General features: G+C 55.5%; 1 protein-coding gene across 1 annotated transcript in view; it reads left to right on the top strand.

Moving 5' to 3' along the window:
• Window positions 1-12858, top strand: part of MYO18B (myosin XVIIIB) — an 89290-nt gene that overhangs the window by 4702 nt on the left and 71730 nt on the right. The window contains exons 7-11 of the mRNA XM_026060271.1: window positions 56-254; window positions 814-956; window positions 2404-2504; window positions 4446-4509; window positions 9431-9575. Of these exons, the coding sequence (XP_025916056.1) occupies window positions 56-254; window positions 814-956; window positions 2404-2504; window positions 4446-4509; window positions 9431-9575 (652 nt within the window). The remainder of the gene's footprint in view (window positions 1-55; window positions 255-813; window positions 957-2403; window positions 2505-4445; window positions 4510-9430; window positions 9576-12858) is intronic.

Genomic DNA, 12858 nt, shown 5'->3' with positions numbered 1-12858 from the left:
GGGGGGGGTCTCGGCGTGGTGACCGCCGCCTGCCCGGCGCTCTCCCCGGCTGCAGGCGCTCCAGGGGAAGCGGGACGGCGCGTCGCCCCACGTCTGCGCCGTGGCGCAGCGAGCCTACCGGAGCCTGCTGCTGCGGCGGCAGGACCAGGCCCTGCTGGCCCTGGGCCGCGCCGGCGCCAGCAAGACCTCCTGCTGCCGCAGCGCGCTCGAGTACCTGGCGGCCGCGGCGGGCAGCGTGGACGGCGCCGTCTCAGGTAGGGGCGGCAGGCGCCGGGCCGAGGCGGGAGGGCACGGGAAGGGCCGCGCGATGCCGTTCCCCCCCTCCGCCTGGCCCTTTCCAGGGCGGATTCGTGGCGCCTTTGGGGCGCGCGGTCCCGGCACGGCGGTGCGGACGCGGGGGGCTGCGAGGTGCCCTTCGCCTCCGGCCTGGCCCGGCCTTTTGGGTTAACACCAAAGCTGCCACCAGAAGGGAGTTTTCTGCCCACCTTTGCTCATCCGAGCGAGTCAACAGCGACATGCGAGCACGCGCTGTTAAGCAAGCAGTAGTTTTGGGGGCCAGGTTTGGATTTCGGAGGTCTGGGCAGGTTTTGGGTATGAGACGCTGTTGCAAAGACCCAGGGGTGGTGGCGGAGGAGCAGGCCAGCTGGCACAGCCCGTCTCCCCGCAGAGCGCTAGCGCTCTCGTGGTGGGGACAAGCGATGGGGCAGCGCGGGGCGCAGCCGCCGCGGCGTGCGACGCTCTCCCGGCGAGCGGCGCGGGGCCACCGCTGCCGCAGGGCTGGCGGCACAGGGCCTGTTTGTGCTGGTTTTGCAGTGGAGAAGATCCAGGCCATGTTTACAGTCCTCGGAGCCTTTGGGTCGGTGACCACCAGCCACAGCAGCAGCTCCACGCGCTTCTCCATGGTCCTGTCGCTGGATTTCAGCGCCACCGGCCGAATAACCGCCGCTCACCTCCAGGTATCCCCGCGGTCCCACGCCTGGCGAGACGGGAGGGCTGCAGCCGAAACCTGCTGCTGGTCTTTGCTGACGGGGGCACAAAGATCCCCTGCCCTGCGCCCACGGCGCATGGCAAGCCCAGGCTGCAGAGCTGCACCAGGCGCCGTGGAGGGCAAGAGGAGCAATGTCCTCTGCTTCGCAATGAAACGGGCTCCGTGCCTGCCTGGATGCGTGCAGGGAAGCATTGGTTATGACCGAGAACCAGGGTGAACCTCGTAGCAACACTTACAGATTTCCCAGTGGAGAACCCAGATCTCCAGCCATTTTCTGCACTCTTCAGTGGGTGGGCAGAGGAACCCTTTTTGTTCATAGGGGAAAACCTGGCATCCTCATCCCTTTCCCCATCCTTTCTGCTGGAACAAAGTCCCCGAAACTGCAGCTGAGCAGAAGCTCTGTTAGTGGTGTTGCTGGGTCCCCCGGCAGCCAGTCGCCAGCCACCCCTCCGCTGGAAGGGAGTGCAGAACAGCACTAAAATGAAATATTTATGAGGAGATGTATAATTCAGCACTTCATTAGCAGCACCTTGCGTGTTAGCCTTGGAATTAAACAGAAGCCTCCGGGGCTTTTGTCACCATCACCATACCATTACACAAAGACATTTCAATCAAAGACCTGCCCGTGCTACCTGGGCCTGCGTTAGAGGAGGGGGAGGCTTGAGCCAGTGTCTGCTGATAGGGAACCACAAGGATTTCCTATTTCTGCCCGGTATTCACCCCGTACCTTGGCAGGGAGCAGCTGTCTCCRGCTTGGAGGCCTTGCTCAGGAGTGGGAATGTGCCCTGGGAGACTTTGCTGGGTCCTTCTCCTGACCATTGGCAGCTTCCTGGGATGCTCCTGGAGAACAGGATAGCCAGGGAGCTTGCAGCTCAGCAGGAATGCGTTCCGTGGGTGAGGGCCAGGAGTGAACTATCCTGAGGAAGGAGGAGTCTGATTTAGGCTTGCCTCAAGCCCTGGCACTGGCTTATCCATTGCAAGGACACAGACGGTGTAGTCTCTTTATTATGGCCCTGGTATTGCCCAGCCCTCCTGAGGTGTAGAGAGGCTATGGGATACTGCACACGTGTGGCTGAAATTTTACCCCATGATGCATGCCCAGGGGCAGATTCTGCTCTTGCTTCTGCATCTGCTGTGTGCAGGTCTGACTGCCCTAATGCAGGAGGAACAGTCTCCAGACATGACTCCTCCAAAGTCCGGTCTTAGCCATACAAGTAAAAACCCAGCTCCCTCCTCAACAGCTCCTGCTGGTGTCTCCTTGTTTCTGGGCGCGTGGGTGCCGCTGTCCCTGTTTGTTCCTGGGTGCGTGGCTTTGCGGTGGCCAGCCCGCCACCCTCCCTGCACCGTGGGGCTGGCACTTGCGCTCGCGGGGGCTCGGGGCCACTGCTCATGCCTTTCTCTGCTCCCTCCGCCAGACCATGCTGCTGGAGAGGGTTCGTGTCGCCCAGCAGCCCCAGGGAGAGAGCAACTTCAATGTCTTTCCTCTGATGCTGGCAGGCCTGGACATGGCTCAGAGGTAAGCGTGCAGCCGTCTGGGCTGGGTGCACCTGGCTGGGCGCYGGGACCCTCCAGCGCGACTGCGGGAGATGCTGGGTGCAGGCAGCCATCGAGGACCAGCCGAAGAGCTGCTCACGGCCCTGGGCTCCTCGCTTCATTGCACGGCTCACAGGGTCCCCCACCACCAAGGGCGTTCCCCCGTTATTTATGTTCGAAAATGTGAGGTTTGAATCCTCTGTGATAAGAAAGGAGCACAGAGCAAAAYTGGTGCATGGGGCACAGATTACAGGGTGGGGGAGGTACAACTTCACCCATTGCTCCTGTGCTGATAAGGAAGGTGGAAGAAAAAAAAAATCAGCCTGAAAGGCCTATTGTTCACAAGGACGTTTAAGACAGCAGCCGTGGCCTTGGTGGCTGTGTTTGAAAGAGCCGGGGCGCTCCAGGGCGAGGTGGGACCGGCGGCAGGGATGAGCAGAGGAGGTGGCGATGCTCAATGACGGCCGGACCAGGGTCCTTCCCCGGCTGGGGGAATGGGGTGCCTCCGGAACAGCACCAGTTTTGAGGTGGACTCCTGGCTCGGCCAGGGAATTTGGGGCTGGGGTGCCCAGACAACAGGAATAGGGCCCTGCACGGCCAGCAGGTTGGGTTTGGGTCTCTTAGTTGGTGGCAAAGGGACAAATTTCAGAGGTYTTTGTTTTAGATCCCCAAAGGATCAGTAATTGCCAAGTTAATCACTTTAGTGACATAGCAGGGATTTTTAGACATTTTTATTTCAGAGATTTTCCAGAAAACAGGGGCATTTTCTGATTATTTTTTTTTCCCTTCACTAAAACTTAAATTGGTCTAATCAGCAAAAATGGGACAYAAATATAGTTTAAAAATAGGAACACGGTAAGTGTGTATACATTCACAGAACTCCTCTGGACGCTGKCACTGATGGCGTCTCGTGTTATGTGGTTTCCCCTGGGATCCTGGGGTAATTTGTGCTGCAGCTCTGCCATCGCAATGCCTGCTACAGAAATAGCCTGTCAGCTGCGGGCTCAGCTGGCAGGGACCAGCTCCTCCAGCCTGCGAGCTCCCGGCACGCTGTTCGCAGTACAGCAGTGACGACTGCCCTGAAACCAGCAGGCCGGACTGAGTTGCTGTTTATTCTGGCTGGTCCCTGGACTGCCCCGGGTGAAAGGTGCCGGGCTGTTTCTGGTGCCAGGCTCTGTCCCTCGCTGCTGCGCAGAATCACGGGAGCCTTTTCCAAGAAGGAAATGAATGCTTCCCCCGAAAGCTGCAGTTATGATAAAGAATTTGGTGTTGGACCGATCCCTGCAGTCCTGTAGTAAATTCACAGGGTGGTGAAGTAGCTTGCTACGATGCAGAGAGTGCTGTATTGGGGTAAGACCTGAAGAATAAATCGGCCCGTACCATGGGGCTTTGCCTGACTGTCTCCTTCCCCTGATCAGTGCCTCGCTCTAAAGGCAAAGGAGTTCTGCAGGCTTTAGGGCCCAGAGAACATGTAAAAAATGTCCCCAAGGACAGGGCAGCTGGAATTTGGGGAGTGCTGTGATGCAGGTGAGGAGGGAAATCCCTTTAGATGATGGTCTGGGAGCTACTGCCAGCGAGGTCTTTTTTCTGAGCATTATCTGACGTCCCCTTTGGCTCAGCAAGCCCTGAGGCCTGAGAGGTCGCTTTTTGAATCATGTGGTGCTTTAGAGAGGTTTTGGGAGCCCATTGGGGAACTTGAAGCAAAGAAAAAAACTAAATTCTTCCAAATGATTGTGGTGTGGGTGCCTCTTCTGGCAAAGAAACTGCTTTATCCAAGCTCCTTCACTGGCACTGAACTCCACATGGTGCTGTGGATTTTGGTATCATTTTCATGCACCAGCCCCTCTTCCCTTTGAAAAGCAATAAGCCCTATCATGTTGCACTGAGGTATAGCTTCATTTTCATTTTTCATAACTACTTTCAGGACAATGCTGCATTTGCACCAGATGGCTGAGAGCAACTCCTTTGGAATCAAGCCATTTGCAAAGGTAGGGATAGACAAACCAGCTGCATTAACTCCTGCTTTGCCTGTTTGCTTTCCTCCATACTGAGCAGCCTTATTCAGCGTGCACGCTCTGTCTGCACATGCCAGTTGGCAAGGGCCCTGCAGTTTTCCTATGTCTTCCTTCAGCAACATATGAGCTATGGAACAGCATGAAAATAGCTTTTGGCTGAAATATTAGCCCAGCCTTACCAAATCCTTCCTGCAGAGTTTCTCAGAGGCTTAGCTGTGTGAGTCCCAGGTCATAAGCAGAGTGCATGGGACTTGGGTCTTCCTTGTACTGGCTGAAGGTGAAGTGACTGCATATTAAAACTCCGTGAATTTTGAGGATGAATCTGTCCAAAACCTGCTGAATTGCACCTGCAATTTCCCCCTCATTGACCTTGGGATGGGCAGGCAGTTTCCTCTGAAGCCCTGCTGTTGGCTGTGGGATGCTCCATGACGGGGTGAGCGGGGCGTGCAGCAGGCCTGGCTCCCGCGGGAGTGCAGGGCTCTGCACCGTGCATCCCGGCTGCCCGGCCTCGCAGCCGGAGCACTGTGCCAGCGCTGCCGAGAGCTGAACAGGCAGCTGAGCTGCTGCTGCCTGGTGTCCGTGTTAGATTAATCCACTTCCCTTCTGGAAGTGAGTTTGTCTTATGGCATTTCAGAACGAGACATGCAGAGCTGCTCACCAGGGGAAATACATTGGTTTCTAATATCACCCGTTAGCTCAGAGACAGAACGTACTGCTCTAAGTGTGAATAATTTCTGATATTTCCCTGCGACAGCGGCTCTTGGAGGGGTGAGCGCCTCCTTCGGAGAGCACAGAATGCTATTTTTAGGGGCTGAAAATACTGCATTTGATTTCCAGCTCCTTATTAGTCTGAGCCGTTTGCAAGGATTAGGCAGATTGCCAATGAGCCAAAGCACTGGAATGAATTGCAGCAATTTGCAGTTACATCATCTATTGATGAATTCAATATTCAATCTTTCTTATGTAGCTACTGCTCAAGTCCAATGGCCAAACAAATTTAGCTGTTTGAACAGTTGCTCCCGTGCCCATGGCCTGGGTGAGGTTTCCAGCCATTGCTCCCTGCTCCCAGCCGATGCCTGGTGCCACCGGGCTCGCCGTGGGGCTGAGCTGCTCCCCCGAGACGCAGGCAGCTGCTCCATGGCAGTGACTGTCCCCCGCGCTGCAAATGCCCCGGGCAGAAGAGAGGGACTGGGTGCTTGGGGAGGTGGCTCTGCCTGGCAGCGGGGGCGAGCGGCGTGGCGGGGCCGGGGCTGCGCACTGCGGGGGCCCGCGAGCGAGGCAATGCCGTGGGYGTTGTGAGAACGGCCTGCGTGGAGGCAGCCTGGGCTGTCCCGCCGACGCGCGCCTGGGCACCCCCGTGTGCGCCCGGGCGCCCGTGTTTCTCTATTCTGGCTCCAGCAGCCAGGTGGATAGGCAGGAGCTGCAGGGGGCTCCCTGGAGGTGCAGGCAGGGTTTCGCCAGCCCCTGGAGCAATGTTTCCATGGAGCCCATTGGCCTCTGGATGCAACTGGTGTGTTTGCCAGCTTGTGCTYTTGGGACATTTAATCCACAGATTAAGGGCTTCCTAGTGATCAAAGATGCACCTGGGTCTAGCCTGGGCTGTGCATATCCGAGCGGCGTCTTGGCCCGCTGTGCGCCTCAGCAGGAAAAGCACCAGGCGGGTTTCCCCGTCCCGGCTGCGCGGGGCTAGCCCTGCCTGGGGAACACCACCCCTCCCCTGTGCGCGCGCGTTTAGCCTCCGCAAGAGGCACAGCTCTGACCACCGCCCGGGGCTGGCGGCTGCCGGGGCACCAAGCACGCGCTGAAAGCTCAGAGCCRCGGCTGGGCTGGTTTGGGGTTTGGTGCTCTCTGCAGCCAGCCATGGTGCAAGAGGGTCGGGAGGAACAGAACAGACGGTTCCAGGGTTAGCGAGAAGGAAATTGCTGTTTTCGCTCCATCAATCCAAGTCTCCTGGAAAGAGGGGAGGGTGGAGATCTTGGGTCTGTTGCCAGCAGCCTGATGGGACCAGCTAATGGGGGTGGGTGACTGGTGACAGTCTCATTTTGCAATGTGCAAAGGGCAGGGAAGAGGCTCCCTCGGTTCCCACCACCACGCAGCATGGGAGGGAGGTGCTTCAGCTCATCTTGCACAGCTCTGGGGGGGTCGTTAACCTTCCTCCCTCTCGCCCCCGAGTACAAGCCTGCCCTTCTAGAGGTGTCAGGGTGCTGGAGCCAACCTGAGGGGGTCTGTGCAAACAGCAGGCATGCTCAGAACCTCGGGTGGGAGCCGCAGTGGTGACCTCCACGCTGCTGGCTGCCCGACGGCCATGCCGCAGCGTCCTGCGGCCGTCCTGGTGCCTCTGCAGCCGTGGAGGCAGAGCACGGCACCGTGCTTGGCTCTGCGCTTGCAAGGCTGCCTGCAAAAGGGCTGGCGTCCCCTTCTGAAGGGTATAAGCCAGGCACCTCTCGGATCCAGGAAATGCTTCCCCCTTCCTCCCCATTAGGATCCCTGTGCTCGGCTGGATGCATCATCGCTATGGTTACAGCTGGGATTTATTTTATTTAGGCTCTTTATGTAGCACCCCAGGTACGTGCGGTGAGCGTGGGTGTCCTCTGCCAGGCACAAGGCATTGGCGGGCTGGTCAGGTCCAGCAGGAGATGCGATTCTGGGCTGGGCAGACGCAGGGCATTAATCCAGGCTGGCAGGAGAAGCGACCGCAGGATGAGCACAGCCCTGCTCGGCGTGCCTGCTGGTGCCACAGAAGCGTTAATATTGCCTGTGATCTCCCCTAACTGGCAGATGGTCAGAACAAGGTCCCATCCTCAGAAATGGGTGTCCCCGCCATGATTTTTTTGTCCTTCCCAGTGGTGGCAGGGATGTTCCCTGCACACACACGTGTCCCTTGAAAGCCCGATTCAGACGTTCGGCTTGCAGAGGGCTCCAAGAGCATCCCACGCCAAGCGGTAGCAGATGGCCCATTTGATCCGCCTGGTTGAGAGCCGTGTGTCTTCCTAAGGCAATGTCACTTGGCCTGTGCCAGCGAGGCCACGCGTCCTCTCCCTGCTGCCGAAGGGGTCACCCGGGGACTGCACCAGGACTCGCTGGGGAAAAAGGAGCACGAGAGGTCAAAAAGCTGCTTTCCTGCCAGAGACGAGCAAGTTCTTGGCACTGGAAGGGCACTGCCACTGCAAGCTCTTATTCCAGGGACGCTCCCCTTTGGGATGAAACCCTGCATGGCCTTTCTGGGCTTAAGGGTGACCCTTGGTAATGCCCATTCACAAGCATTTGAATTAGCCGAGAAGGAAAGCAAAAATGTGCAAAACTGTGTTGTGCTTTGYTTTGTTTTAGTTTGGAGTCTGGTGAAASTTATTGGGGGTTTTTTTGATAAAAAACTGGTTATATCTTGTTTTTCAGACTGAAATTCTAATCAGTGGCTTCCCAGTCTTAGACCTGCTAGTCTGTGGGAGTAACTCCACACCACCTGATCGCCTGCTGTGACCCTGCAGTCACAAATATTTGGGGTGTTTGAGTCCGGAGAAATTGCAGACTTCAGCTGTGTTTTCTCATTAGTAGCTGCCTCGTAGACCTTTGTAGGAGCAGAAATCCTTTAGATCATGCAGGCTGTTTGCTACCAAGACAGGGATGCTGCCTGTCAAAGCCCKGTGTGCTATGTCTAGCCTCAGGGCTGCGTGTGTCTGGATCGAAAATCCTCAGTTCAGGGGAAAAACTAATTTGCCGTGGGGCTGCATTTGCAAAAAAAAAAATTCCAGGACTCATCGGATGGGATGATGGAGCTCCTCAGCCCTGCCCAGGGACAAATCCTGGGTTTAATGGACTTTCCTCAGCTTACCCGGCCTTGGGACCACATGCTTTACTGCTTGGATGGTGGAATGGGCTTAAAGACGGGAGAGTAGACCATGATTTTTGATAAGGACTGGCCAGTCCAGCCTTCCTACTGCATTTGGACTCTTTGTTGGTGTTTGATTTTGATTTCTTCCCCCTTTCTCCCTGGGGAAGGAGCACTCCCAGGAGCGCAGCACTGGCTCTTCTGTTTGTGCAGCAGAAACCAGCCCCTCTAAAACTTGCTGGGAACTGCCTGTTCATCCCACCCAAGCCGCCAGGGTAGGTTTCCTCAGCAGGTGCTATTTTTCTGTAATCCAGCCRGAATAGCTCAATGAGAAGTGAGAAAAAGTTAAATTTCCCTTCCCCGTCCTGCTCCTGGCATGCAGCTCACACAGACGCAGCCACAAGCTGTGCTTTTCCTTACAGTGCACTATGGGGCACTTGAGTTTTTGCTATTTATTATGTCAGAAGTATAAAAATGCAACTTTTCCTGGGGTTCTGACATTTGGCTGTTCCCTGGTGCATGACACAGTCGGCTCCTGCTAGGATTAAGCTCCTAGAATAGCAAATGGCAAGTGAGAGTTGTTATTTGGTACTATCACACCACAGATGTGTTACTGCTTTTGAGGTCTACAAGACAAATAGCGTATTGAAGGTGACTAGACAAGGTCCTGCTGGATGGCTTGCAGTTGTTTAGCTCACCCTAATGTACTCGTAGGTTGGTGTATTTAGCAGGAAGTGGAAAGATCTAAAATGTCTAACTTTAGGAGGTACTGTTTAACATCCTTCGCAGACACTTCTGAAGTGGGAAGTATGCCTTGTCATATGATAAGAAGAGATAACCAGGCTTGTTGCTAATACCAGGATCTTGATGAACTTGTCAACGGATTGTCCCACTGCAACTTAAACTATTCTTTGTGTCCCTTTGTCTTTCTCCTTCTTGGCCATGTTTTTCCTATGCCCTTCGGCTTTCCCTTTGCGTGTGTTTGTGCGCCCTCTCCTCCTTCCAAGAGCCCCGTAATGCTCCCAGGGAGACAGTTATATTCACCCTGGTGTTTCTTTTTCCTTCCAGCCTGAAGAGAAGCAGAAGGCCTCTGCAGCGTTTGCCCAGCTCCAGGCCGCCATGGGCACGCTGGGAATCACAGYGGAGGAGCAGCAAGCCATCTGGCGGGTGTTAGCAGGCATCTACCACCTGGGCGCTGCTGGGGCTTGTAAAGGTAAGCGAAAGCTCGTGTTCCTCTTTTTCTTATAACTCTCATTTGCTGCCACTGGTGCCGGGGCTTAAAGAGGAGGAGGGAGAGAAAGGCACATCTGCAGTGGTGTTGGGTGAAGGAGGCAGAGCATCTCTGCTCTGTCTCCCATGCTCTGCCACGCCGGGGAAGCGTTCGGGGAGCAACGTCGGCGTGGAGGCGGCTGCTGTGGTTTGTCGGGCTGAGCCCTTCACCCCGCACGTGGGACCCACGCTTTGCGCTGTGGGTGACGGGTGCAAGTGTGCACGTGCGTCCACCAGCCGTGGTTTGCAGACCCAGGTGGCCTTGGCCAGGCAGGCAGGGCTTGGCGGTGTGGCCGTCCCCGCAGGTGCCGGGACCCCGTGTGGGGCCGAGACCCCGCGTGAGGCCGTCCTCTGAGCGGGGCCTCGCCGGTGCAGCGGCACCTCACGGCTCTGCAGCGCTTGGCGTCGTACCAGCTTGTTTAAAAGGGCTGGGAAGGGCAGCTCATTCGTTATCTCTTTGGTTTACGCTCCTGGTCCCCAATGACTGTGCAGAGGGGCAGTTTCAGATAGCAATAATTTTCTCTTCTCTTGAGTGTCTAATACAGTAACTGAATTATAATAGGATGAGTCTGGGTAAAGATTGTATTTATAAAGACTTTATTAATCCAGTCTTATAGAAATTGCCTTATCCCTTATAAATTATTTTAAGATGTGCTCTAACCCATTTTAGAGACAGCCACATTGATCTGCACACTTAAATTTATGAGGGCTGCATAAAGCCTGCTATAAACTAAGGCATAGACATTTATAAATGTCTCTGCAACATGTCATAACACATCTTACGGTAATTTACGCCATTAATCATTTATTAATTATTTTAAAAGGATGAATGCTGTCCTCACTTGAAGTGTGTYCTCTCTTTCTCCCCCTGTCTGGCTTTTTCCTCCTCCATCCCCATCTCCCCTAATGCCCTTCCAACTTTTTAAAAGAAGTTCTGCTGTCTCAGGTCGAAGCGTTGTGATAAGGCTCTTGTTGAAAAAAGAAAGTCCTTCTGCCTCAAGAGTTTTCAGGAGAGCAAACCTTGGAGAGCCAATTCTTTTAAAATTAGCTAACTTATCCACAGGGAAGCTACTGTGCTGGTGGAGGAAGGGTTCCCGGGCGCACCCTCCCGCGGCTGCGGCTGCGCCCGCCCGGCGGCCGCCCAGCCGGAGCTCAGCCGTGGCGGCCTCGCGTCGCCGCAGCGCAAGGCAGGGCAGCGTCGCTGTTTGCTCGCAGTCGCGCAGGCCTTCTCCAGCCTGGCCTTGTTAGGATGCTCTCAACTTGGCGCAAACCCAGGCGTCTCCGAGCGGCTTTTCCTCCCCCCGTTCCYGAGCACATGTGCTCTCTGTGCATGGTAGCCGGGCTGTGCAGGGCAGACCTACTTTATTAAAGATGAGGAAGGCTTTTAAATTTACTTGTATAATAACCTGAGCTGATTTACTCAAACTTACTGAACTTTCAGCAGGGGCTTTCTGTCCCAAGCATCCTGTGAGCCAGTCTAAGGTCAATTGACTGCTATATTCGAAAAGTCTTGTAGCAATTATTTCAGCATGAATAGGAATATTAAGTAATGGGCCCGGGCAGGGCTTGTCACTTCGGAGCTGACTCGGGTACAGGATTAACAGTCAGAGCATGTCTCGGCAGCACTCGCTCGTGTATTGATTCCCCCATCATGTGTCAACAAAAGGGGAGAAATGAAAGGAAGTACGGATGAAAAATGGATCAAAGCTGGATGGAGCAAAAGTCTCGGTGGGGGCGATGACTCTTTTAATGTGGTTAAACCTATCTCCYGACAGCCATCTCTTCCCTTCCCCTTTTATAAACTTTGAAGTTCAAAATCCTCTCCTTGAAATCTCACCAAAGAAAGCTCCATCACTGTTTTTTTTCACTTGCATTCAAGTGCACAGCCAGAGACTGCAGCCAGCATCGCAGCCACCGCCGCTGTAATCCCAGCAACAAAGGCACCCGGCACGCGGCATGCTCTGGCTTTGGAGGCTCCGAGGGCAATTTAAATATATATTTTTTTCTTCTGCTGATTACTATCATCTTGTCACATACTCTGTTTGCCTGGGAATAAAGCAGGAGGCACTAGCACCATCTCTCTCTGGCTGAGAGTGGAAAACAAGTTTGTAGCTGGAAAAACAAGGAAGAAAGGTTGAATTTCAAAAGCCTGCTCTGTTCTGGTGTCAGCATTTATCATTGCCTTTGAAATGTGTTAAAGCAGTTCTTTTTGTGAGAAAGCAGCCTGACATCTAGAGGCCAGCAGGGCATCTTAGGTTCCCATTCACCTAAGTGCTTTCAGTCCTTTTGTGTGCTGCAGAATATTACATATTTTCATTTATTCATTAGCTCTTTAACCGGGAAGGAGGTTTCAGGCACAGCCGGGGGTCGGCATTCAGCTCACTCTCAAGCTGTCTGTTTTGCTGACTGCTACAAAAATAAAGCACCGCAGCTCCATGCTTTCTCTCGGCTTCCCGCTGCGCAGCTTTAGTAGAGGCGACGGTGTTTCTAGCGGCTGCAAGTCACTGAAATCTCCCTGCTGCGGCRGGCTGGTGCGCGCGGCCGCCTCGCCGAGCAGCCCGGCTGCCGCCCCGCTCCCTCTCCCGGCGGCAGGGCTGCCCCGCGAGCGGTGCTGCTCCCCGGGGCCGTCCCCGTGCGCCGGCACGGCCCGGGGCAGCGTCGCGCGGAGCTAGCCGGCGCGCCGGCAGCGGTCTGCTTGCATCGCTGTGTCGTAGCGCTGGTTGCGTTACGGTGTTTAGCCCTGCGTTAACAGGGCTAAACGGGCAGCCGGGAGGCAGGATTTAGCGCTCGGGCGCCGGAGCTGCTGTTGGTGATAGGGCGCGTGGTTGGTTTTTCCTTGCAATGTTTTCGGCTTTGAAGGGTCGCAAAGATTCGTGCTGTTTCCGAGACACACAGGGGGGACGAAGCAGGAGCCCGGTGGGGCCAGGGCTGCCCGCGGGGGTGTCTGCCCAGCAGCGAAGCACCCTCCGGGCACCGCGGCGTGGCGKGGGTTTGGCCGCCCTGCCCAGCTGGTTCGATATTTCAGACACTGCTGCAAAGTCAGTGGCCAGATCCTTTTGGATGGAGGAAAATCAGAAAACCAGAAGAGCAAATTGTGCAGCAGAGACAGAGCCGCTGCTGCTGGTCAGAGTGAGAGGCCCTGAGCACCTCACAGCACTCTGGACCCCTCCAGGCAGCATCCTGCTTCCACTCACCCTCCCTGCTCCGTGGCGGGGCTGATCCTCTGC

This window comes from Apteryx rowi, unplaced genomic scaffold (assembly GCF_003343035.1).
Source record: "Apteryx rowi isolate R43461 unplaced genomic scaffold, aptRow1 scaffold_168, whole genome shotgun sequence".
NCBI lineage: Eukaryota > Metazoa > Chordata > Aves > Apterygiformes > Apterygidae > Apteryx > Apteryx rowi.
Note: the sequence above shows the minus strand (reverse complement) of the source record. Positions and strands in the feature narration are given on the sequence as shown.